General features: G+C 32.9%; 1 protein-coding gene across 10 annotated transcripts in view; it reads right to left on the reverse strand.

Annotated features, from left to right (window-relative positions):
- LOC145291276 (protein DOP1A-like) overlaps positions 1-26198 on the reverse strand; it is a 284201-nt gene that overhangs the window by 149297 nt on the left and 108706 nt on the right. For all 10 annotated transcript variants that reach the window (XM_080136913.1, XM_080136910.1, XM_080136911.1 and 7 more), the window contains exons 8-12: positions 13537-13805; positions 12284-12436; positions 10900-11003; positions 8619-8771; positions 1768-3642 (exon numbers count right to left, since the gene is read on the reverse strand). In XM_080136913.1, the coding sequence (XP_079993039.1) occupies positions 1768-3642; positions 8619-8771; positions 10900-11003; positions 12284-12436; positions 13537-13805 (2554 nt within the window). The remainder of the gene's footprint in view (positions 1-1767; positions 3643-8618; positions 8772-10899; positions 11004-12283; positions 12437-13536; positions 13806-26198) is intronic.

Below are 26198 nucleotides of genomic sequence, written 5' to 3' on the forward strand. Positions count from 1 at the left end.
ATCCTTTACCTATGGGTAAAATAGCACCTTACTAATGGTGAGCAGTTTCCTATATGTACAGCGTTTCTACATTAAACAATCTAAAGAGTTGATATGCCATAAAATACAAAATTTTCTTAATGAAGAAACTGAAAAAATGAAAAGCATTTTTTTAATGATTTTCATGAGATTTTAATAAAAGGAATTAATAAAATTCAATGATACGTTGTTGTGATAATGCATGCCTTCTGCTAAAATAAAATAAAAAAATATATATATATATTAAAATACTTATTCAATAAGAACAAAAAGAATTGATTTTTAATCTTTGAAAAGCTTCTACAATTAGAATTAAATTTGAATCAAAAAAATTTATTTCATAGGAAATATTTTTAATAAAAAGAAAATTAGACAATTTTAAAAATAAAAACTTCACATTGATAATCTTTGTAGTACAGGGACTATTAAAAAATTACAAGTGACATGCATGCGCGCACATATATATATATATATACACACACACACAAATTATTTAAAACCATGTTACAAATTTCAGAGATGTACCATGGTTCCATTGCAGTGGTTCTGCCTTTTAAAAGTATTATTGTGGACATAGTATGTGTGTATACAGGCCTGGTTGAATATCAGTGCTAAGTTCTGCATATTCATTTTTTTGCCCATTTTTTTAATATAGCGGGCTAATTTTCTCATATTTTCAGAAAATGAGTAGAGAAATTTGCCGAACATACTAGCGTTTTCAACCCACGTGGATAGTCTTAATGTACTGTAGTGTATGTTCATTCATGAATTGATGATGCGCCTATATATATATATATATATATATATATATACACACACACATACTAGTAGATTTGCAAAACACGGTAAAAACTGCTGTATGTTCTAATTGTCAAAGATTTGTTTATGAAGTGTTCATTTATTTCCCTATTGAAACTGTAGAGGCAGAAGAAAAAAAATTAAGATAATGCATATGTTATACTCTTGGAAATAAATTTCCTACACTAAAAAGAAAAACAAAAAAAAACATTGAATAGTTTATATTTTGCTGCTGATGTAGCAAGGCAATATGGTTACATTGGAAACTTTCCCAAAAAAGAACAATGCTGATTCATGAAATTAAAATATAAATATCCCAAAGTTATGGTAAAAAAGTCAACTATGAATTTGTTTCCATCAAATTTTTAATAGCAATTAGAATTGTTTTAATTGCCCTTAAGCACTAGAAGGGCCCAGATTGTGGACTCATTTTACATTAAATTTACATATGAAACTGATCCTCCACTCTAAATTCGAAAAGCTGATTTTTCTGTTTATTTCTTCCTGCCAAGTTTTTTCAGGATGTTCACATGGAATTGCCTAAAAAATGTAAAATTCCATGCAAGTCAATTGAATACTTTCAAGGGTTACCTAGCAAATTTATGCAAAGTTTCATTTTTTTTCTTTTATACAAGTCAAATAAATTTACATTTAGTTTTAAAAATAATAAATATTTAGCAATGGAAAATTAAGTTGTAAAAAATCAAAACAATAGTTTTTGGAATTTATATATATATATATATATATATATATATATATATATGCACACATGTACACTCACACACAAATAGAGAATATTAAATATTGAACACTTCATGAATAAAAATTTTTTAAATATTGTAGATTAATCCTTACAAAATTATTAAACTAAAATGTAGAAATATACCTTGCATAAGCATTACTAAGGTAGGAAATTGATTAATTAAGATAAAAAAAAATAAAACATCTTACCTTTCCTCCTTTGATGCTGTATATAAAAGAGAAATAGATTCCAAATTACGACAAAGCTGAGAGACCACCATCATGACGACAGAGGCCAGAGCCTTACCCATGTGAGGTAGGGCCGCAGTGACCATGGAAATCCAATGCCGATGCATGTGGGCCCTGTGCACTTGTTTTAAGGCACTCAACACAGCTGATAGGAACATGGTCTGCTGTACAATTGGTAGTCCAGAGTTGTAGCGTGCACGCAACAGAGATGATTGGATGTTGGATTTTGATCGATCGCCGTCCACAGAAGAGGAAGGCACGTTGTCTGTACTGGTTCCATCACCAGTAGCTGCAGCCGTTGCGCCACTGGTACCTTTGATGCGCTGGATTTGACCCTCCAGCATCACCATGACTAACAAGAGATTTAAAAGTTCAATCTGGAATGTCTCGTTGGCGCTAGTTTCCAGACTATCCTCATTGAACGATACAATTGTTTCAGTGAAGTTGACGGGCTGTAACACGCTGCTCGACATCTGACGTGCATTGTAGACACTGGCGAGAACCGAGTGTAGGATTGCCTTTTGCAGTTTGCATTTAGTGAGCAGGTCGCTGATGTAGGAGACGAAGCTCTTGCCACTCTCCTTCATAATGTTGATCAACTCGGACACAAGGTGCTTAAGGATCTCCGCACTCAGTATGTGCACTTCTTTGTTGCCGTGCAGCTCTTCCGGGGACAGCTTACTCATCATCAAGTTCGGATAGTACGAACGAATGAAATATAAACAGAGAGAGATGACAATCTCCAGATACATGTTCGTCCGATAGTTAGACATGACATCTGACGGGAGCTCTCCAAAGAAATTCTTTCCAAATACGGACTTGCGGTGCCGAGCAAGCAGCATTTGTAATTTCGGTAATTGTAATGATCGGTTAGCACTGATGCTGGTGGTTGCCATCGCAGTGACCATAAGACGTGGACAAGTAATTAACATGGACTTGAGGGTGGACAAGGCGTACAATGTTTGTTGGCAGTCGTATTTCTGCACATAGAGAAGGATATGCATATGTAATGTATGGATACCAGTCGTCTCGTCCTCTGGTTCAATATTCTGACTTATCTGACAAGTGTTATTAATGCTCCTGTAGGTGCTAGTATGGTTACTTGAAGACGGTTTCGACAAATCCATCTCGCTGCCCATAGGAGAGTCCATTTCCAGACCGCTTTTATCGATAGCATTTAAAAGGTCGTCATCACCAAGGATGCTACTGCCTCTGGAATTTGTTTCCGTTTTTCCTTCAGGGAGACAGAAATCTTCTGTGATTTCAATCTCCTTGCTTGAGAGCAGTGGCTCCCTTGTGACTATATCGATGATCTCATCGAGAATCTCCTTAACGACGGCTTCACTGGACTCGCTGTTTTCATCGTCTATGGTCACCGTGCTTTCGGCTGTCTCGTTTTCATCAAAGTAAATCCCTTCCTTTGCGCAGGTCTCCTTGTCCAGGCGGCGGATATTACCCAGGTCAAAATTCTGAGCAGAGGGCGGTAGCTCAAATCCATCAAAAATCAAACGATCCAAGGAGTTTATTGATCCCCCAAACGGATTGATCCTGAGATTTAGGTCGTCTGCGTTAACGCGTTCAAAGGGCATGTCAATTTGAGCCCTCGTTGGTGCTGTCAACACCCCGGACCCCTTCTCGTTCATCACAGTTAGGGCAAAAGATTTAAGCTCCTCCACATTCTTCTTAGAAATGTTTTTGGCCTGTGAGCTAACATGGTAGATGATATTTCCACCTTCACTGCTTATCGCGTAGATTTTCGTATCGGATTTGTCCTCATCTACGTCAGACAGTTTCACTTTTTTCGGCTGGTGAATATTTACATGCTGAATAGATATTCTGAAAAAAAGAAAAATAAATGAATATATATATAAAGTAAAAATATACCTCTTTTCAAACATTGTGAAATATGAATAGGTTTTATGCCTCTAGTGATAGGTAAAAAAAAACAAGATATGCAGGTTTGTTGTGAAGATATTATTTGTAATGTTTTCAAAATTAATTAGTTTTATAGAAATTGTCTGAAGTGTTAAGATAGTGAAATCGAAGGAACTGTATGTACCGTTTACTCCTCTCTTCCCAATTTTCTTGTCCTAGCTGGGGATGGGGCATCCTATTGAAGAGGAGACATTCACTTGCTATCTCATAAATTTTAAGATTCTAACCATCCATTTCAGTGCAATTGTCTCTTGCACTTAATACACTAGTTATATTAGGTAGTTTTTGGGAACTTTATAGAAGTTACTCCTGTAAATACTGGAATGATGGAGATCTTCCTAACATTCCAGTTTCTTTTCATGTCATACATAAGATCTTGGCATTTCATTCTCTCAGTTCTGTTTAACCCAACATCATTGGGGAAACTACCTTCTTCTAAGGTTGCTTCTTTTTTGTTGTTCCATATCACTATGTCAGGTTTAACAGCTCCTTTTTCAAGGTATGTAGCTGTAGGAATTGCATAGTCGTAGTGGATGGTGTATGACTTATTTCCAACTGTTGTTTCTGGTAAACATGTTACGAGGTACATTCGATATTCAACTGTTTAGAGATGGTCCAGTGGGGATATTTACACTCATCATGGTGTATAGTAGCTGCCCCCCAGCAGGATGTCAGGTGGCTCACATTCTACTTCTGCGTTTCAAAATATGCACAAATGACATCATTTATGCAAAAGGAAACGAGTGTTTGGTGAGGAAATGTGCGAGCATTCTTTCAGTATGGAACAGTTTAAATGCAGCAATGTTTTGGTATATCTATCTATATATATAAAACTCAAATCATCTTGCTTGGATGCTTCATGTTTCTGGTCTACAGCTTTTTTTTTTTTTTTTTTTTTTTTTACACAGGAATCACTACTTATCAAGGCCCAGAGGCCACTCAAGGGTAAGGGTTAATGGGTATACATTAGTCAATGTGATTATAGCGTAGTAAACATAAGTAGTGGGAATTTTGTAAATTGGATTACTTAGGGGGATGGTTCATCAATAACTTGTTTACATTGGACTTGAAGACAATCAAATCGTAGTCAGCGAGAAAGCAAGCAATCGGAAGAGAGTTCCACAGGCGTGCAGTTTTAAGAAGCTTGGTTGATGAAATTTACATTTAGGCTTAAGCACAGATAAATAGCGTGGGAAATTATTGATAGTGGTTTTAGCTAGATGAGCGTTTCTCGTGAAAGTTTGGCGAGAGGGGACCATAGATTGAAGCTCAGCCGAGCACTTGCCATGAAAATAACGATAAAGCAGACAGGCTCGCAACGTCTCTTCTGTGGGAAAGAACTTGCAGGGAAGAGAAAAGGGCATCCCCCACTAAGCTACGAAGTCTATTTTGAACTCTGTCAAGGCAGGATAAGCTGCTTCTAGCAGCTCCTGCCCAGATGTGGCAACAGTACACCATCGGTGTGGTTTGAAAAATTCTGCACTACACGAAACATAACTTTTATGCATATTAAACCAAATAAAAATTCTACCACGCTCATATTCATAACTCTACATAGTTATACACTTACCTTTTACTACACAGATTATTGGCATGGATTGTTTCAAATCATAATTTTTTATTGTCACTTTTCCGTGATGTTACAGATTAATGTTTACAAAACTTATCATAACTTTTAAGTTATACAAATGAATAGTTGTAAATTTGGTACAAATAAGTTAGCACAGCTTCTTCTGGCAATGTTTATATCTACTGCAAATAGTGCTGATTCATTGGTTCCAGCATCATAAATTATGCCATTTTGCATTATTTAGATTAACATTATTTATAAATTGGTGTAATAAAAAAATTTTGTTGCAGCTTTCTTTTTATGTACAGTTTCAGCGTCCTAAATTATGCAATGATAAAATGAACTGCTCTCTGAGTAAACGAACACAAGCTGTTGTCTCTCTACCTGAGTATTAACAGAAAATCACCAAACCAATGATACTTTCATTACATTTTTTTTTAATTAAACAATACATGTTATGGTAAGGTTTTTTTAAACATTTGTCTAACATTAAAAAAAAAATTAGCCCCAGCTTTCTTCCTTTAATGTTTTGATTTAATAAAAAATATTGTTTGATGGAGCTACTGAACAAATCTCTGAATAAAAGAGAGTTGTAGTAGCCCCCTACATCAAAGTGACACCTAGATTTCAATTTTAGAGTGTCTTCTAAACCCTTATACGATCATATTTTCTTTTTTTGGTTTTATTTTCCTTTGTTTTGTTTTGTTTTTTTTTTGGGGGGGGGGGTATTTTTCTGCCTTTTGTTTTTATTATTTAAAAATACTGCTGTAAATGCTTCGTTTGTTGAAAGGCTAACAAATCACAAACGCTTCTTATTAGATAAAACACATTTATACACTCAAAGCCTGAATTACATCCAGAAAAATTCTCATTTTCATTAATTTTGATTCAATTTGTATCAAACTACATTTACGTGAGTTTTTATGATTTTTTTTGTCTGTCAAATAATCTATGCCGCTAAAGTACAAATTTCCCTTTCATTACATTGCTTACGGATAGACTTATTCGTTATATATTTGTTTGTTTGTTTTTTGTACTATAATTGTTTTTTGTTTAGTTCTCTTTTCAGGACTCATTTTTGACACTGCTTACACATTAACTTTTTTTTTTTTTTTTACATTAGCTCCACCTACACATTTCCTTTAAACTGATGACTTCTATAGGTTTTAGACTATACTAAATAAGACAATCTCTTAACTTTGGCAGAGACGAGTAGACTATTATGCACTGTAAGTCAGTGTTCTACACACATGTGATAAACAAGTTTACTTCTCTCTGCACGACACTACTATCCCCACCCCCAGTTTCTTTTTTGGTTTATAGTCTTTGCAGGTGGGTATGCTGACAGCATATATCAAGATTAAACTTGGAGCAAATGCTTTGACAATCCCCCCCCTTCATAAAATGGGGTGTCTATTCCTAAAGCCGTTCTTACCATGGCCAGATTGGACGTGTCTATTCCATACAACGTTCTTAACATGAGGAGGTTAGGGGTGTTTATTCCAAAAGCCATTCTTAACATTAGGACATTGGGGATTGACCACCAACAACAACCATATTTTTTGTATGAAGGGGAAGGCATGCTCCTACCGAGCAACACTGGTTAACATGTCCTGCTAGTATATAACATAAAGGATGATACATCAATTAGGGGTGTAGGATAAGTAAAACTCTTTATACCATGATATTTCAAAGCCTAATGCTTCTCATCAGAAGAGGAGAGGCAATGCTAGGTAACATATTAGGGATGCAACGTCTAGCGATAGCTACATTAGAAGCGAAATAATGTTAAAAGAATAGGTGAAAGTCGTTAAACTAGTAGATACAGAACGATTGTGGTAGTAGGAGCAGTTAACACAGGGGGACCAAAGAAAACATGGAAATGATAAGGATGGATTTAAAAGATAAACAATCATCTTAGAGATAAATTTGTTTGGAAATCAATTTCTAGCTAGCATGTAAAATGAATGCTAAACCAAATATGGTGGTGAATGATATTATTTTAAGTCATTTGGCTCTCGAGACCAGGAAATACTGGCAATATTTATCAAAACCATCTATTATATAAATCTCACCTGTCTGTTTAAATGTATGTATGTGTTTGTCTGCCTAAAACTTTCGACAGGGGTGACGGATTTTCATGAAATTGGTATCGTTTTGAAACTACTCTTTGGACGACAAATATTAAAAAATTGGCTAAAAACATTCATTCTTTCACTTTTCTTCAAGGAGGGGGTCACTTTTTTCGCCAATATTTTCGAAAGTAATCCCCTCTTTTCGATTGACTAGCCTTAATTTAAACCTTTGCCACTTCCGGTTTGGCGATGGACAACGACAAAGACATTACATTTTTTTTTTTCATGTTCTTTTCCTCCTTTGCGGTTAGGGTTCGAGCCTGCCTGCCTACTACCACTTGTTTTTTTTGGTCAACACACACCTCCAAACACCCGGGTGATGCCAGGCACCCAGGCTAGTCTATTATATAAAGGATAGTTGTGCGAGTGTATCTGAAAGTTAAAAACTACAAAAGAAAGACCCACAAGTTGGTATATACTTAATCAACATTTTTTGGAATCGATACCTAAAATTTAGGAAGAAAATTTCATTCTTCGACACTAACTTGGGGCAACTTTCATCAAGAGGAGCAGTTGGTTTTCCAGCCATTTCATGAACTAAACAGAAGTTACTTTAATTTTTTTTATCACAGACTTAATTCCTTTATGCCGATTCATCCCTTAAGAGGACTTAATGGATCTTAAGATATATAAGAGAGTAGCGAGATGGATAGAGAGGGTAAAGAGAGTTTTTTTTACTCGGGTAATGCCAGATGGTCTGGCTAGTACATTATAATTGTTCTACTGTTCATAATACAGGGTGAGTCACGGGAAAGAAACTTTAGTGAAAGTGGAGGCTAACTTTAGAAAGCAACTTCAAATTTGTGCTCGGGAAAATAGCCATTTGTCAGACAAGTTTTCGCTTCTAAATATTCCATAATGGCATAGTTTAGGAAATGTTTTTATGGACATAAAATTTTTGTTGAAATATTCAGTTTTGTTTTCCTTTAAAACATCCACTTCCTGTGACTCACCCTGTATTAAGCACTGTTGGATTCTATGCATATTATTCTACAAATTTGCCAAAAACTGAAATTCAGTAACATGCTTCAATATTTATTATATACGTACCTATAATTACATACATTTAATTTCATACATATAATTGCATACATATAATTGCATACATATAATTGCATACATATTCTTGAAAACAGAGAAATTTGGAGCCGCTAAAAATTCCATCAACTTACCTTGCTGTATCTGGGTGTAAAAGTATTAGCAGAATTGGTTCCAAGATTCTGTAGATTCCGCCTCTCTGGATGGTGTGCATCAGCCAGGTGCTGGCAAGAGTTTTTGCTGAACTTGTTTCTTCTCGAAGACTGTCCAGTACAGCAAACATAGAACTAAAAATACAAAAGGCATTATGTTTTTTTTAAATACTTTTTTACAGAAATACCTGAAAATAAGATTTACTTCATAAATATAGCGCATACATATGATGTATAGGTTGAAGCCCCCACCCTAAAATTTCATCCATCTAAAACAATTTACAATCTTTTCTGCAATCAAATATTTTGTACAAATAAATTTCAATCTATGTTTCAGTCATGAATATACAACAGCCTTTTTGTTTTATTTCCGTTCAATTATCCACTACAAATCTAAAGACATGCATAATTGTCAATATCTGCCATTAAATCTTTTGACACTGTCCCAATTTGGGCTGTGAAGTAAAAAAAAAAAAATGTAATAATAATCTTCACATTTCATTGAACTATCATTACCATACATACATTTACTGCATTAAACAAATGTTTCATATAAATTGCATTTAAAAATCTTCTGATGGTGACATAATGCAAGTGGGAAGACTATATATATTAGTTATATTTTTTTTGGAAAAAAAAGATTCCAGCAAAGTGCTTTATTATAAGAAAAAGAAATTCTGAAAGTAAGAACATTATGTTTTTATTTGCAGAAAGTTTAAATGAGACAAATCATCGGTATCGTCAGTTTCAAACCTGTCCGTTTTAGATACCCATATCAAGCTCTCTCCAGCCGATACTCATCTCTTAATATCTTAGCATCAGCTGGAGAGCTTGATATGAGTATCTAAAACGATCCCCTATTATCAGGTTTGAAACCGACGGTATAGATGATTTGTCTCATCTAAACTTTCTGTAAATAAAAAATATAAATAAATATATATATATATATATATATATATATATATATATATATATATATATATTTATGTGTGTGTGTGTGTATATAAAGTAGTAGCATTCCGGTGTGTTTTCATTAGATCATATTTCTGACAAATTTTCTCATCTTTACAAAAAGTCCTAATTTTTTATATAGACAATTTTTTAAATAATTGTATTGAAATTAATTTTACTTCAGAAGAACATCAGTATGATGAGAAATTCAAAAATCCAACAAGAAACAAGATAACACAATGTGGGACATTTTTTAAATAATTTATTAATTTTTGGTTCCCTGAAAAAAGGAAGGCGGGTCAGTAAATTCACCCTTGTCCGTTCGTTTGTCCGCACTTTTCTCAATAACTATGTCCTGGAATTTTTTTTAAATTTTGCACAAACATTAAACATGATATGAATAAAAAATGTAACAGAACAGATTTTCTGAGAAAACTCCAGTTGCCCCCCTAGGGGTGCTTTCAGGTTAAAATGACTAAAATTGACACTTTTATGCTTATTAAAAAAAAATTGATGCCTTGAATTTTTAGAAAAATTTCTGAAAAGTTGTAACTAACTGACTTCTATATAATTTTGTCTGTCTATACTTCGCAATAACTATTGGGTGTGCCCTAGGGGGTCTTTTAAGGCTAATAAAAACACTCCATTTTCGGGATTATATTAATTGCTATTTTACCATATTTGTCCAAAATTTTCTGTGTATGTCTATTTAGCAGATATGCATAGTGCTGAACTCAAATTTAAATATGTTAAAGCCTTGGGGAGAGTGGGGGGGATGCATTTTTTTATGCCTTGTTCACTGTACACTCACGAGGAACTATGCATGTGTCACTTGTTTTAATCCAATTTTTTTCAAATTATTTTTTTATAAAAATTTTTTCAAATAAATAATTAACTTTTTTAATACAAATTTTCGGCTGCATATGTTTTCAGGGTGATACAAGACATTTTTTTATTTGAAAAATCATATATCATTATCTAGTTTCTAATTATACTGGTGCTTCTACTATATTAAAATTCATCAATATTTGTACACACATACCAGTGCATCTTACTACGGCCATCAGATATTAAACACAATTTCTTCAACAAGATTGTAGGAAGTCAGTGATTTTTGGCAATGCTACAAAATCTCAAAATAAAAAAAAATTGTAATACTCAGAAAAAGGCTCATGGAACCGAAAATTTGGATCAGAAAATAAATAGTTCATTTATTTGAGAGAAAAAAAAAAAATGCATATTTTAACCATTTTATTTTTTATTTATCTTCAAAATTTATTTTTCTTTCTAAAATATCAGAAAAGATGATTACCGGTCAAAAGTCCTTAGAGGCATGCCAGGTGCGCGTGAAGTTTTCTTGTCTCTTGTTAAATGCCAAAGCGTTGTGAATTTGCGAAAAGCTGCAATACGCGTTTCCTGAAAAGACAAATACAAGAAACTGTAGAAATACGTTAAGAAGTAAGATTGTACATCTAAAAACAAAACAAGGTTAAAGACTCACAAAATTCATACTAGCATTATATATATATATATATATATATATATATATATACATACACACACACACACACATTTTCTTTATCATCATTTTGTATAATATAAGGAGACATGTTGAATGCTTTCTCTCTATAAGTATTTATCTGTTGATAATTAAGTATTTCTTCTATTTCATGTGTCATTCGAAAGCAGCTATTTTTTTTTTATAGCATCATTGAACTTGAAGAAATCAGAGTTGTCATTGCTCAAGTACCAAAATATGCTACTCAGTCTCTGAAATATCAGCAAAGTGCATGGAGAGCACATGGAACTGTAATGTTTTAATAATGTTTTATGTTGCAAAAACTTGGTGTATTCTTTGTTAAACTCTATTGTAATTGTATAGTTTTTCTTACGTTGAAATTATATATTACATTTATTTATAGCAGACCCCGTGTATGTATCTCTAGTGTTATATAAAAGTCACTGTGTGTGTGCAAGTTCATTTCCTATGGACTCAAAAACTGATGGGCACAAGTTTTTAGATAGGTTTCGTATCAGAAGGTCTTCAATATGTATCGAAAATCAAAATAATCCAATGAAAGGATCAGGTGATTTCAACCAAAGTTAACACCTTACACAGCCTAACATCACAAATGCATTTGAGAAGTTTTATTATCACACAAGCTGAAAGGCCCAACACCTAAAATCAACTAGGCCCTTTGATATGAAGGTTTCTGTTTAAAGCACAATTGCACTATGATACTTGACTTTTTCATTTTAAACTTAATTCAATCCATTAGATACAAAAAAATTTTTTAAATCAACAGTAGGTTCTATACAGTGCAATGTAGACTACAATGTATTTTGGACTAAATCCTTGCGGTGAGGCATATGAAGTTTCCTTCCTGTGCACCGCGATGGGTTCCTAACTAGTGCAGGCAATCAATCGACTTGATTGAAAAAAAGAGTCATTTTACCGATTTCAATGAAAATAAAAATATGAAAGTGTGAAACATTCATTGATCATCATTCAATCCGGGGCAACGTTGGGTCTCCCTGCTAGTATCAAATAAATTATGTAAAAGCGACATCAAACAATACAAATCAAAATAACCTATATTCTGAAAGCAATAAACAGTCTTTTTAACAAAATCAATATTTTCATATCCAAACAAAATTTATAAGAATTCAATTCAAATAATATAATTCCAACTCACCTGGCTATCACCGATCAAAGCACTACCGATAACATCCTCACACACCCAGCTGTTTGGAGTCACCTGATGCAACTGCTGAAACAACTCCACACTTCTCTGATGGTTACTTGGAGTCGTTTCACCCAGCTGATTCCATAAATTCCGTGCCACCATCTTGAAAAAGAACACAAGAATGAATTTATAATCATTTATACAAATATTTTATTCATTCCGGTGTGAATCGGAAAGAATTTATATTTGTGTTTTCGTCATTGTCTGTTAGTTCTTTTATGTAAAAAAAAACAAAAAAACATTTTGTTAATTAGGTTTTTACAAATTTTGCATAAAGTTATAAGTGACCGTGAATAAAAAAAAAAATAACCAAGCCAACTTTCTGATAAAAACAAATTTGTTCATCAGATAAAATTTTTCAAAATGTCAAAAGTTTTAATGCAAATATTAAAACATTACATCCCAGCCAGTCAGCAGCATTAACCCTAGCTGGGTTAGACCGCCCACCCACTCCTAACGAGGAGGAAGTGTCTAAGGAATATTAAATTCATAAGAAATCCCCCCCCCCGTCACATGTATTACATTCATCAGCTTTTGTTTAAAATTTATAGAACTGAAAAGTGAGGGTGTAGAGAGGACAAGGAGAGGGGTGTAGAGAGGACAAAGAGAGGGGTGTAGGGAGGACAAGGGAGGAAAGAGGGGCACACAGAGACGACAAGGGAGGAAAGTGGGGTACAGAGAGGACAAGGGAGGAAAGTGGGGTACAGAGAGGACAAGGGAGGAAAGTGGGGTACAGAGAGGACAAGGGAGGAAACAGAGGAGACAAGCACGTAGGGGGTAGAGAGAGGATAGGGGCGAGGAGATGGAGTAAGAGGGGGGAGAGGGGGGCACCTTTTTTTTTTTTCAAAAAACATTACCAAACTAAGAAATAAAGAAATATTTTATAACAGATACTGATCCAACGGCTCACAGGTGGTCCAGTATCTGATCAAAGTTGTGATTAATGGTTTTATATAATAGATGATCTCAATGGGGAAACCTACAAATATTTTACTTTTTTTTTTTAATTATTTATGAATGAGAAAGCGATGAATGCACAGTATTTAAATACAGAGAACGACTAGCAGGACAGAAAAAAGAAAGTGCTTTCTATTAATTATTTCCATGTTATGGTATCTATTTATTCATTTTCTTAGATTTTAAATCAAACAAACTAAAAATACCAGAAATGCAACGTTTTTAAGATTTGATTTGATTTTTACCTGATAGAAAAGAGTGTTGTTGTTGAGGTACTTCAGGTGTCTGGGCAAAAGTGCGGGCAGGATAACCACCGATATTGTGCCCCCACCGTTGCCAGAGGATGACTTGCGATCACCATCGTCCTTGTTGCGGGACTCACATTCCACAGACTGTGTCAGGCTGATCAAATCCAACATGGTAGAAATGGCCGCCACTTGTACATGAAAGTTGTCCACAAAGCAACTACATATGATCAGGTCTTGTAGCCATGGCGGCAGCACGGAATCTTCCTCTGATTTAAAAAAAAAAAAAAAAAAAAAAAATTAAAATAAATAAGTTTATTAATTTGTCAGTTCATAAATAATTTTAAAAGATTATATCTTGCCTAATGGAGATTTAGTATCTGTCTGAAGCCAAAAATGTACTATTATTCCTATATCTATGAAGATGAAATTATACCATTTTTATCTTTCCATGCTCAATTCAAGTTATTGGGAGGGGGGATGCAACATCTGTTCTGCTGTTATGATACTATCCTCCCAGGTATTACCTTCATTAAAGTGTGTGTAAGGGGAGGCAGTGAGTATTCATGATGTTGTCATATCATTCTCCTAGGCATTGCCTCGTTTTTGTAAGGGGAAGAGAGGAAGTACATGTTCTCTTGTGAAGAGACCATCCTCCCAGGCATTATGTCCTCCCTTGTTAATAATCTAGAAGGAGGTATGTAAGAAAACACTTGTCTCACAATGAACTAGGTAATTTTTTACTATTATACACAATATAGTTTACTCACTCAAAAAACTTAAATTCTACTTTTTTGAGGGGTGATTACATGTGAAAAACCTAAAAAATATATGTCCATAAAAGGAATAAAAATTTTTTTAATATTTTAGATTTTAAAGTAGGGGGATCACTTTCTTATAAATTTATTGTAAAATGAGCAAGTGGTAAGTAGAGATGTATAACATCTAGTATAGTTCTTTTTCAGTTTCACAAATAAATTATGTTTCGAGTACAAAAAATATATTGGAAAGGGGGTTAGGCATAGATATAGTAAACGTCAAGATTAAATATTAATCAAGCATTTTTTTAGAAAAGACTATAAAATTGTATAGTGAATGAATGACAATGAATGGTCTATATTCCAAAGTTCATGATGTTGACGATCTTACAATTTATTCCTTTAATTCAGTTGACATTTACAATTCTTGATAGTATCTATTTCATAGCACAAAATCAATCAATTATTATATCAATTAGAGAATCTATTTTGCCCTTAACTCATCAGAAGAAATAGCAACAATCAATCCATCAAAACAAAATAAAGTGCATTTTAAAATGATTAAAATCCGAAAATTGGAAGACAAGCCATAAATACCTTATATGTTTACATCACGCCAAAATGGTGTAATGTAAGGATTGGTATATATTATAAGGAAATAAAGTATACTTTCACAGAAATATATATATATATATATATATATATATATATATATATATATATAAAATTGTATCTAGGTAATAATTTTTTTAAGGTTATGACATGCTGGACGTAGTGGAGTTAAAATTAATTTAATGTTAGTATGAAATCTGAAGAAAAGCACTTTTTAAATGGGTAAATATGCTAGTATTATCAGCTTATTTCCTAGATAACATATCTTAGAGCAGCATTACTAAAAATCCAAAATTAAAAGTAGGTTCAATGAAAAAATTCCAAGCCTTTGAATGACTTATATAAAAATATTTTCATAAATACCTTTATTTTGTAAATAAATTGTTTTATTACCCGCTAAAGAGAAAACAGATGAATTATATTGTCAAACAAATATTTTTTACAAATAAATGCCACTCCTCTCCAATCACATATTTTTGATAGGCTGGGAGGATTATATAATTGTGAAAAAACTATATGCAAAATGTAGCTGAAGCAAAATAAATTGTTTTAAGTTATTAAAATAATTTTCAATGATATTGATAAAGTTTATCCATTTATTTGATTTTTATTATTGCTTTTGTTTGAATTCATGTTTTGAAGCATAAATCTATGACGTCACACCAAAGCTATATTTCGTCAAGGTAATGGTTTAAGCTCTAGACAAGTCCAAATAGATCATTTTGTAGAAAGAAAGACTGAAGATCTCAACTTTTTGTTTTGATTTCTGATCATGGTACTTTATTTGTTGGGCATTTATCATTTACTATTATTGTAATATTCTTCATTTCTAAATAGTTAAGATCACTGAGATTTTGATAGGAGAAATTTTGCAATGTTATATTTTTTTAAAATTGTGACAAACAGACAAAATCGCTATTTATATAAGATATTTTTTTTAAGTAAATTATTTTTCTAACTCTTTAAAAGACTTCACTTATTTTCTTATAAATCTCATTCCCTGTTTTTATGAACCATGCTGAAATCATGAAAATGATGTATTAATTTAAGGTGTTAAAATGAGTTTTTTTTTTTTAATTAACACATAATACTATATTGAATTTAACTCCAATACATTCAACATGTCATAATCTTAACAAAAAAATACTGAGTTACATTAAAAAAGAAAATAAATAAAATAAAGTGTCATTTAATCTTGACATCCACCCTCTAACCTAATCCTAAAGATGTATAAAGAAGTGAAATGGAGACAAAAATGAAGATTCATTTTTTTTCTCTTTGAAACAGTACAATTCAGAAATTTGGTAAAAAAAAAAAAATAAATAATTGGTTTCTCCATTTGCCAATAACTGGCCATGACCAAGGTCTTCATTTTACATTAAATTTATATTATAAAGTGATCTACTTTTATAAATTTTAAACTATTTAAAAAAATTTTAGGTCTTTTTTGCAGATATTGTTTTAGGCTATTTAAAATGTAATCACCCTAAAACAACAAAAAAAAGTAAAGTCCGAGTTTTTGAGCAGACTCAACTTTGATGAGTGTAAAAAAAAAACAAAAAAAAACTATAAACTATTTTGGAATGTATATAATCATTTACATCTTAAATCTGAGTGCACCGGTTAACTGGCATTTGAACAACTTGAGAGAATTTCAATTCACACTAGACACTATCTTTGAGCGCCTAAGGTCTCTCTGTACTGAGATTGGTAAGTACAAGCAGGAATAACGATACTTTTTCATACAAACCTTGACCAAATATTCAAAAATCACATAGTATTCACAGCCCAAATAAGAAATCTGTATAGCTAACCTACACTGGCTTTTACAAAGAATAGTACACATTCTCCAAGTGATGTTAACTCAAGTAACGTCCTGAAGCTGGATACTTCACAAGACTAGATGAATTCTAGTCCTGGAATCCAGTAAGACCATAAGACCGCAAGAAATATACAACATATTTAAATGGTCACTTGAGGAGAGGAAAATTATGTTCTCAACTTCTTTACTAACACAGTAGTTGATAGATTAAGAACTTTAATGGAATATTTAAATATCTAAGTATCTCAGAGAGAGAGAAAGAGAGAGAGAAAGAGACAGTGCTCAAGTGTTAGGTCTCAGGTATAGGACTCTTTGATTTCTGAGAACTTTGAAAAAAATGAAACAAATAAATAGGCATTAACTTATTCTTTTAATAATCACTATCAGTCAAAAATTACAAAATGGAACAACTGCATTCTTAAAAAGTTTCTAAGCTCACAAAGAATTTAATACTTCAACGATAAAATGTTCATGAAGAAATACCGATTTGTGTGGACATCATAAAGATCATTGCCATCAGGAATCAAAATGAGCAAAACGGTATGAAATTGCAACAATGAATAGATTTATTTTTTATACTGTCAGACGGCAAATGCTGCTGTTGGCACGAGTACCACTTTAGTTACTAAAATTGTTACACTTGGTTAGTAACTGATGAAGACTGGATACCACACATGTCGTATCCTAAAAATTTGTTATTTTTCAAACGTGTGTGATGCCTAAATGGTATTTAGGACGCTCAAAGAAACAAAATAAGAATTACAAACATTACTCCTGGTTTGATTTATGGCATATAAACCATCCATCGGAAACGGCACTAACCCTATGCAGTTTGACTGGCTTCCTCCAAAGGAGGAAGTTCCATGAGAGTATAAAATTCGCAAGTGGCCCCTAGTCACATGTATATCCCTGTTAGGAGAGATGACGACGTTAGGGTTTTGCAACTCTTGCAGGGAGGGGTTGACGTCCTCCTACATACAGCACCTGATATCCCAAATTGGTTACCCATTCGGTACTGACCAGGCTCAACATTGCTTAACTTCTGTGATCTGACCAGAACCAGTGTGTCAACATGATTATGCTGTTAAACCATCCATTATTCTTTAAAAAAAATTACTTTTCAGCAGTCGTAATCTTGTTTTCAACATGACACTAGGGCATGACGTGACCATCCAAAGAAAGGGCCAAAGTGAAGAATCGAAAGTCACTTGGCCATGCACTGCTCAATCACTAGGATTCCATCCCAAGATTTCATGGGTTGCCACCGACAGCCTATTGGTGGCCCTGTTTTCAGGTTTGTTTTTACTCTTCTGCCCAAGGTTGTAGTCGACAAATTTGTGGCATTTCTTTTTTTTCAGACAAGAACCTTTTACCTCAATCCACTTAAATTATTTTCTTTATACAACAATTAAATTTTATTTATAGGATATATCCATCCTTAAAGACTGAAGTCTTTATTTAACATTGAGATCAATATAAGTTGCGGCAAAAACACTTTTCTATTCAGCCTTAAAAATAAAACTTTAAATAAATTTTTAAAAGACTGATTAATATTAGAATAAAAGCAAAGAGAAAAAAAATTAAATTTTTTGTTTTACACTTATTTTTCCTTGAAGAAAAAAAAGTGGTTTCTTTGCTAGGAGTCAAAATAAAATTGTATTTGGGAAAAAAATAAAAATTGTCGTAATCTTGGATTTCTCCTTTGACTTACGACAGAACAGATTCTACACTTAAATCAATAAAGTTAGATTGCAAGAATATATTTATACAAACATTCTTATCCTCTTGGAATGATATAGATTTTTGTTTGAGGACATTAAGCAAATGTGCATGTGTGTTTGCCAGTATGCTCGCAAACTTTGACAAAGGAGCACCTATTACTTGCTCCGCCCCAAAGGTAAAGCTAGAAACAAGGTAAGGTATGTTTAACTGAATGGAGGGGTACACCAAGCTCCTCAAAATAGTTCACTTTTTATTTGGGACAAAGATAAAAGTTGTCCTCATCTTGGAGGACTTTTGCCTCTGACTAACAACAAAACAGATACTATACTTAAGAATCATATGACACTGATGTGTCCTGAAATTGCGCCCCCCCCCCAATGTAAATACCCATGACTAATTCAATAAGCAGCAAAATTTCATCCCTTCACTATAGAGGTACAGACAGCCTTTTATTCTAATAGTTTCTTCCTTCAAACTACATGTGAACAGACATCTTGATGCTCAACTCGCTACATAGTCCCCTGTAGAAATGATCTGAAATAGTAGCTCCTTACATCCAAGTGATAGTATGGCTTGTATGGAGTGAATAAGAAATAAATAAATAAAAAGGAAATCAGCCCAAGCATAGAATGAAAATAAAAAAAGATGCATTCTTATAAATTGGATGACAATAACAAAATACATTTTTAGAGGCATCAAGAATAATCTTCAGTGATGCACTGTCCTCATTACCAATCTCAAGTTCTGCATTATATCAACTCAATCAGCAACCTCAATCTGACATGAAATATCAGGCTGCTTCCTTGAAAACATCTACGCTATTCACATCGACATTGCAAAATTCATCCAAAATTATGCAACAAACTGACATATTGAAACACGTTTGTCAGTGTAAGCCAACAGAAAAAAGTCTTTACTCCCCCTGCTCCTATATGATTTTCCTTATTTTCTCCCATTTCAATTTCATTGTCTTTCTCTCTTTTCCAATTAAGGTAAGATGGTCTTCTGTACAGCTACCTGATTTAATCTAATAGTTGATTTTGTTTCAACTTATTAATTTTCTATTCCTAATGTATCTCCAATAGTGTTCAATACAATTTTTGTAGAGATATGTAATAACGTTATAAATAAATACTCAATGTTAGAATCAGGGCTACAGAATCAAATAGTATTAGGTTCAGTCTTTAGTCAAATCATACCAAAGACTTGGAGAAAAAAAAAAAAAAAAAAAAAAAAATGGTGCTTGATGCCCCTTTGTTAAACACTCAGCATTACAAGGATGAGGATCAAGAATAAGTGAAGTGATCTTGGAATGAAAAGGGAGCCTTTGGGTTGTCATCGACTATGATCGATCACTTTATACTTCTACTTTACTACACTGAGATGTTTAGCAAGGAGATATTAAGTACCACTTACTTTGCTCCTTTGGTATGATTTGACCAGAGATTGAACCCAGGTCTTTGAAGCCATTAGAAAACACTTTAACCATTATGCCAAATGAGTCCAATGGATAATATTAAAAAACTGGTGCCAACATTTCTAAGATGAAATATTATCAATTATGTCAGACTTGTATTTATTATTTAATTAATTGGAACGTTTATTGAGATGAGTATTATTTATTCATTGCGAACTATTATCCTTATCTTTTTTTAGTTGTTGTTTCATGACATTTCGGCTAACTATTCCTCTGTTCCAGGTGAGCATTGTCTAAAGATAGCAGTTTCAATCCTACCCAAAGCCAGCCAGAGGATTAGTTGGCCAAAACATGGTGAGACAAAAAACAACTATGGAAGGCAGTAATCGCTGAGAATGCAGTTAGAAAATACAGAGTTCCTATTCCGTCACGGTTACCACCTGATGAAGGCCAGAGGAATAGCTAGCCGAAACGTTGTGAAACAGCTGGAAAAATTTGAGGATAATAGTCACCAATAAATAAATGTATAGACCTATTTCTTTCATTTTTTTTATTGTTTTTTTTTTAATGGAAATAAAGACAAGGTATGAAACCACTTGATGTAAAGAGCAAAACAAAAGAAAAAGCATTTCAAGGCAAAAAATTCCAACCCAGAAAACAGCAATTCTTTCCCTTTTATCAGAGACATTGTCCATGGAATGTGAGAATTAAATGACAAAAAACAAGAGAAAAGCAAGAGTTACAAGGCTGCCAAAAGTAAAGTTAATAACGTTATAAATAAATACTCAATGTTGGAATCAGGGCTACAGAATCAAATAGTATTAGGTCCAGCTGAGAAATTTTTAAATTCCAAAAATTCCAAAACCTAGAATTCCAAAATATCTGATTCAGACCCGTTATTTTATAGTTTTCCAATACTTAGATGGTTGATTTTTCAGAGATTTAAAAATCTGACCGATTTCTTGTGTAATACTACAGACTTCTCCTCCAGAGTGTAAGGAAGTGATCGATAATAAAGATAAAAATGTGTCAGAAGTAAAGAAAAAAAAAATGTCAGGACATTGGTTAGAAATAATTCACTCAGGCCCACAGAGGTGGTCGAAAATGAGATGAATGGGTCAGTTAAGAGAGGTCAAGTCATTTTCTGTTTATCAGTCATTTTTAGACAAAAGACCTGATAGGATATCTGATTTTCAATCAATAAATTTGGGAGTCAAAATTAGATTTATGGACAGTTTTCAGTTTGAGACAGTTAACAGGTTGTGGTTCGGAGTATGAGGAGATGAACTGATCCACAGATGACAAAGATCCTCCAGCAGTCAGCTAGCAGTAGACAACACTTGTCCTTCATCACACATACTCAAGGCACAACTGATTTATACGCATTATATGGAGTTGCATTTTCTCTCATAAGTTTGCATTGTTCTATTTGCCTTCAGACAGAACGAGAAGAGAGAAACGAGAAGAAAACCATGGCATGCACAGTGTTTGGGGTCAGCGATTGTTGAGAAGAGGATACGCGTGGCTTCACACTAACATTCTTACGCATTCAACTCCTTAAATCGTTGATTAACTCTGCAGCCCAATGTATGAAATTGAAACCTGGCCAGTAATGTTTGAAGTTTCATTTCCGTACATCAGATTATAGAGTCATCTGGAAGTTTCAAAAGAAGTTTGAGATGGACTCCTAAGAATGCTAAGAGTTGGAGTCAAATTTTTTGTATGTCTAAAGAATCTATATAATAATGTGATAGTTTTAATTTATACATTTTAATTATTTACTTCACAAACTTAGTTATGGAATGATGTCCCAAGTAGCTGCTGCTGTCACATACAAGAAAATGTTTTTAAAATCCGCGCATCAATCAACTTCATTCATCATTTTCAATTCTCCTATTCTTCATCATTCGACTTTAACATTTATTCTCGAATGGTTTTTGACCTTGATAAATAATAATAAATAAAAAAATTTAAAGAAAGCTTTTAAAATTGCATAAAATGAAAAGCAGAAAAATATTTGGGTATTATTTTGTATAGCCAATAAAACGAAATAGTAAAATTATATATATATATATATATATATATATATATATATATATATATATATATATGTAAAACCTGTCAAGTTGGAACGTAAAACAAAGTGGTCACATCAGAGACATCTAATTGAGCCTCTATAATCACTCAAAAATCGAAAATAAAACAAAATACTGGTAGAACATATTTTCACACAATTGGTGGCATTTATTGGGCATGTTTCCAACAACATTGTTTAATTTTCGATTTTTGAACGATTATTGAGGCTCAACTAGGCTTCTAATGAAACCACCAGTAGAAAAGTAACTTATCTTGCCTTTGATAACACTTATCTGTTACATATTTGTTTTTGACCACTTTTTCATTTTGTCAGCTATACTGGAAAATGTCCAAATATTTTATGTGCCTTTCTCTTTAATTTTAGATGAAACCATTTTAATGCATGGGTTCAGTTTGAAATAATTCAATATTCGATGACCTCATTGACAGCTGTGTGCCATGTGCTGACCAGGATCAATTGATTACCAGCTAATGTCAATTCTCAATTAAAAATCAACTTAATCAATATCATATATAATAGAAATACCAATATCCCTCACTATAATAAAGACTAATGTGTATTTATCTGTATACAAATCAATCATCCCAAAGAAGTCTTGAAATAAAAATGAAACATTGATGAACATATAAATAATTCCATTTTTATTATTTTTACTTTTTAAAGCGGTGAACTTAAAATTAAATCACAGAAAAATATTTTTATTATACAAATATGTGGTTTATTGCAAAGATTAAGATTTGAGTATGTATAATTTGAATACAATTTTAAGCATATGGCGTAATTTAGAGGTCCAAGTTTCAAAACTACACATTAAATTAGGGTATATTTCAAGTGGTCAATTGCATCTGGACAAAGACATGGGACTTTACATATTCCTAGAGAAAATAATCTAATGGGGGCTAAATCACATAAACAAGATGGTCAGTTGACAGGTCAATATCTTGAAATTATTCATTTATCAAATGTTTCTCTCAGTCATCATTATCATAATCTATAATATAAATCTTGCCCGTCTGTTTAAATGTATGTATGTATGTCTGCCTAAAACTTGCAATCGATTTTCACGAGATCGGTATCGTTTTGAAGCTCGACCCTTCAGACGACAAATATCGAAAAATTGGCTAAAAACATTAATTCCTTCACCCTCAACTAGACACACTTTTATGGGAAGGGGTTGCTTTTTTTCGCCAATATTTTTTAAAGTCATCCTCTCTTTTCGATTGTCTAGCCTTAATTTAAACCTACATCACTTCCGGTTTGGTGATGAGCACAACAGCAAACACGTCACATTTTTTTTTTTCCACATTCTTTTTCTGCTTCACGGTAACGGTTCAAGCCTGCCTGCCTACTACCACTTTTTATTTTTTTTTTTTGCTCAACACACACCTCCAAACACCCGAGCAATGTCGGGCATCAAAGCTAGTTTCATATAAATCCAAAGATTCTATCGTTGGCATTGGTTTCCTTGATATTTTTCTAGTTAGAATTCTTTCTAGAAAGACACCGGGGATTATAGGAGGGAACACATAAAGGTCACCAACATCCTAAGTGAACGCGATTTTTGCAAAACTAACTGGATTTGAACAAGATACACCCAGGTCATCAGCCTATTAAACACTATACCATTGTCACCTTCTTTTCTCTCATTAAATTGATCATATCGTCCTAAAACCACATGGTTAATTGCCAAACCAAGGTGAACTCAAAATAACCAATAGTTGCCAAATCTGCAATTAAAGGAAAGAGGTGTCAATTTAAAGTTTGCCACTTCTTTAAAAAAACAAAAAAACTATACTTCTATCCCATCATGCAATATTTTAAAAATAAAACATGACTTTTTCTAGCCTCCAGAAATAAGGAAGTTAAAAAGTAAACAAGTCCGACAACTACGTCCAGACTTAACCACCAGAAAGAAATCCTTTATTCTATAATAAAAAGTCAATGATGGGTGTTTGCTTTTTCTTTATGTAATCAGAATAATATACTAGCAGAACCCGTGGAAATTCTAGGGTAGTTGAAAATTTTTTAAAACAAATAAAATGAATGAAAAATAAAATAAAACAAAGTCGAATTTAAAACAAATTTTTAGCAAATTCTTTTATAACCTTTTAAAGTTAAAGGAATAGACTTAAAGATTTTGATTTTTTTTCAATGAAAATTCAACACAACACATTGTGTTTCTTTTTTTTCTGAAAAATTTTTATGAAGATTACAAGGGAACAGATGTCAATTCACTTGCATTTTTTTTTTTAATTTTAAAAAGAAACTATAAAAAAAAAAAAAAAAGAACTTAGTCTCCTTTCAACACGACTTTTTAAAATCTATACGCCTATAAATTTTTTTTTTGTGTATTGGTATTCATATTAAACCTTTTTTTATTTAAATAAAAATACAACATTGTTATATATGGGCTGTGGAATTGCATACATCTGCAAAAGTTCTAGCTAATTTTCATATTCTTTTAAACATTCATTTTCATTAATTCCCTATTAGTTTTTTCAGTTTTCTTATGGGATGATCATCTTTAGTTAACTATTACATGTAATTATATTTATGTAGACATTCTACATACTTGCATAAAAAGGTTATAGTAAATACAAACCGTTTTATATATATATAAAAAGGTCGCCCTCAGTCTTTGACAGACTATGGTAACCCATGAAGGGGTGCCTGCACCTGAAAGTCTTATTGACCGGAGGTGCACAATCTCCAACCATACCTCTCCTGAATTGACACTGTTAAATACCAGTGGCAAGTGTACAAGACTGGAAACAATGCCGAGATAAGTGGAGAGCACATACAGCACCTAGAATTCCCAAATGGTCACCCAGCTGGTACTAACTAGGCTTGCCGTTGCTTAACCGGTGAACCGATGTGTCAACGCGATTATGCCGTATATATATATATATATATATATATATATTAGTAGAGAGCAAAGCACTAAATAAAGCTATTTGTATGCCTAATTTGCATAACAATTTATAAACAGTTAATTTTTGGTATTCGTTTGTAATTTTATTGCTACCTTTTCTTACATATATGTAATAGTTTTGTTGATATCTATAGTCATTAAAGTAGTTTAATAGAAAAAGGAATACGTAACCAAAACCATTTTTAAAATATTAAGTTTATTAATTTGCAAGGGGGGGGGTGTTACTTGAATGAAAAGTAATACACCCAACTTAGCAAAAAATATATTCATGAGGCATAAGAATAGTAGGAACATTTAATACAGGCGTGGGAGGGTGACTGCTCTCTCTCTCGCTTCAAGAGGAATATCTTTAGCACATCAAAATAAAAATACTTCATATTTTGTGAATGCATATAAAAAGCGAGATATATTTTTTTTTATTGGAATCTTAAGACGCGTAATTTGTATATTTATTTGCAGACTGTTATCCTCATCTCTATAATTGTTGTTTCGTCACGTTAACAACCACATAAAGAAGGACAAAGGAATAGTTGGCCGAAACATGGTGAAACAACAACTATATAGATGAGGATAACAGTCCGCAAATAAATAAATAAATATAACAAGCCGAGCATGCAGGGTCCTCCTCCACAAGTTAAAAATTTACTTTCACCATGACGAATGGTTGTGCAAAATTTAAAAAAAAAAAAAAAAAAAATCCAAGACGTGGTTATTGAGAAAAGTACGAACAAATAAATAGATGAACAATTTTGGAGCAATTTTACATCTATAATGCCCTGGGGTGGCAACCAGAGTTTATCAAGAAAATCAGTTCTGGCAAAAATTTACTTTCATCATGACTAATGTTTGTGCAAAATTTCAAATAAACCCAAAGCATGGTTATTGAGAAAAGTGTGAACAGGTCCCGCTAGTTTTTATTAATCAGTGTGCACACAAAGTAACAGCAGTATGACGTATAGTGTTTGGTTGGAGAGATTAAATTTCCATTACAAGCAATTCCTGTCACATTTTTGTTAGCCTGGGAGGAAGGCATGACAAACATAATATACCGCCTCTTCTCTAGGGGAAGATAATGCCTGCGAGGGTAGCACCATGACAAACATACTATACTACTCTCCATAATAGAAGTGAGTAATGTCTTGGAAGATAGTCTCATGACAAAAAAATAAAATATAAACACAGAAACAGATACTACTGTTGTCAGATTTTTTTCCTGTCATCGGTTATCATTGGGTAGAAATCTGAAGTAATTTTTATTACATTCTTAGTATCAACTGTAGTTGGGATTTAATATCCAACTT

This window comes from Euprymna scolopes, chromosome 12 (assembly GCF_053919585.1).
Source record: "Euprymna scolopes isolate OS-2025 chromosome 12, ASM5391958v1, whole genome shotgun sequence".
NCBI lineage: Eukaryota > Metazoa > Mollusca > Cephalopoda > Sepiida > Sepiolidae > Euprymna > Euprymna scolopes.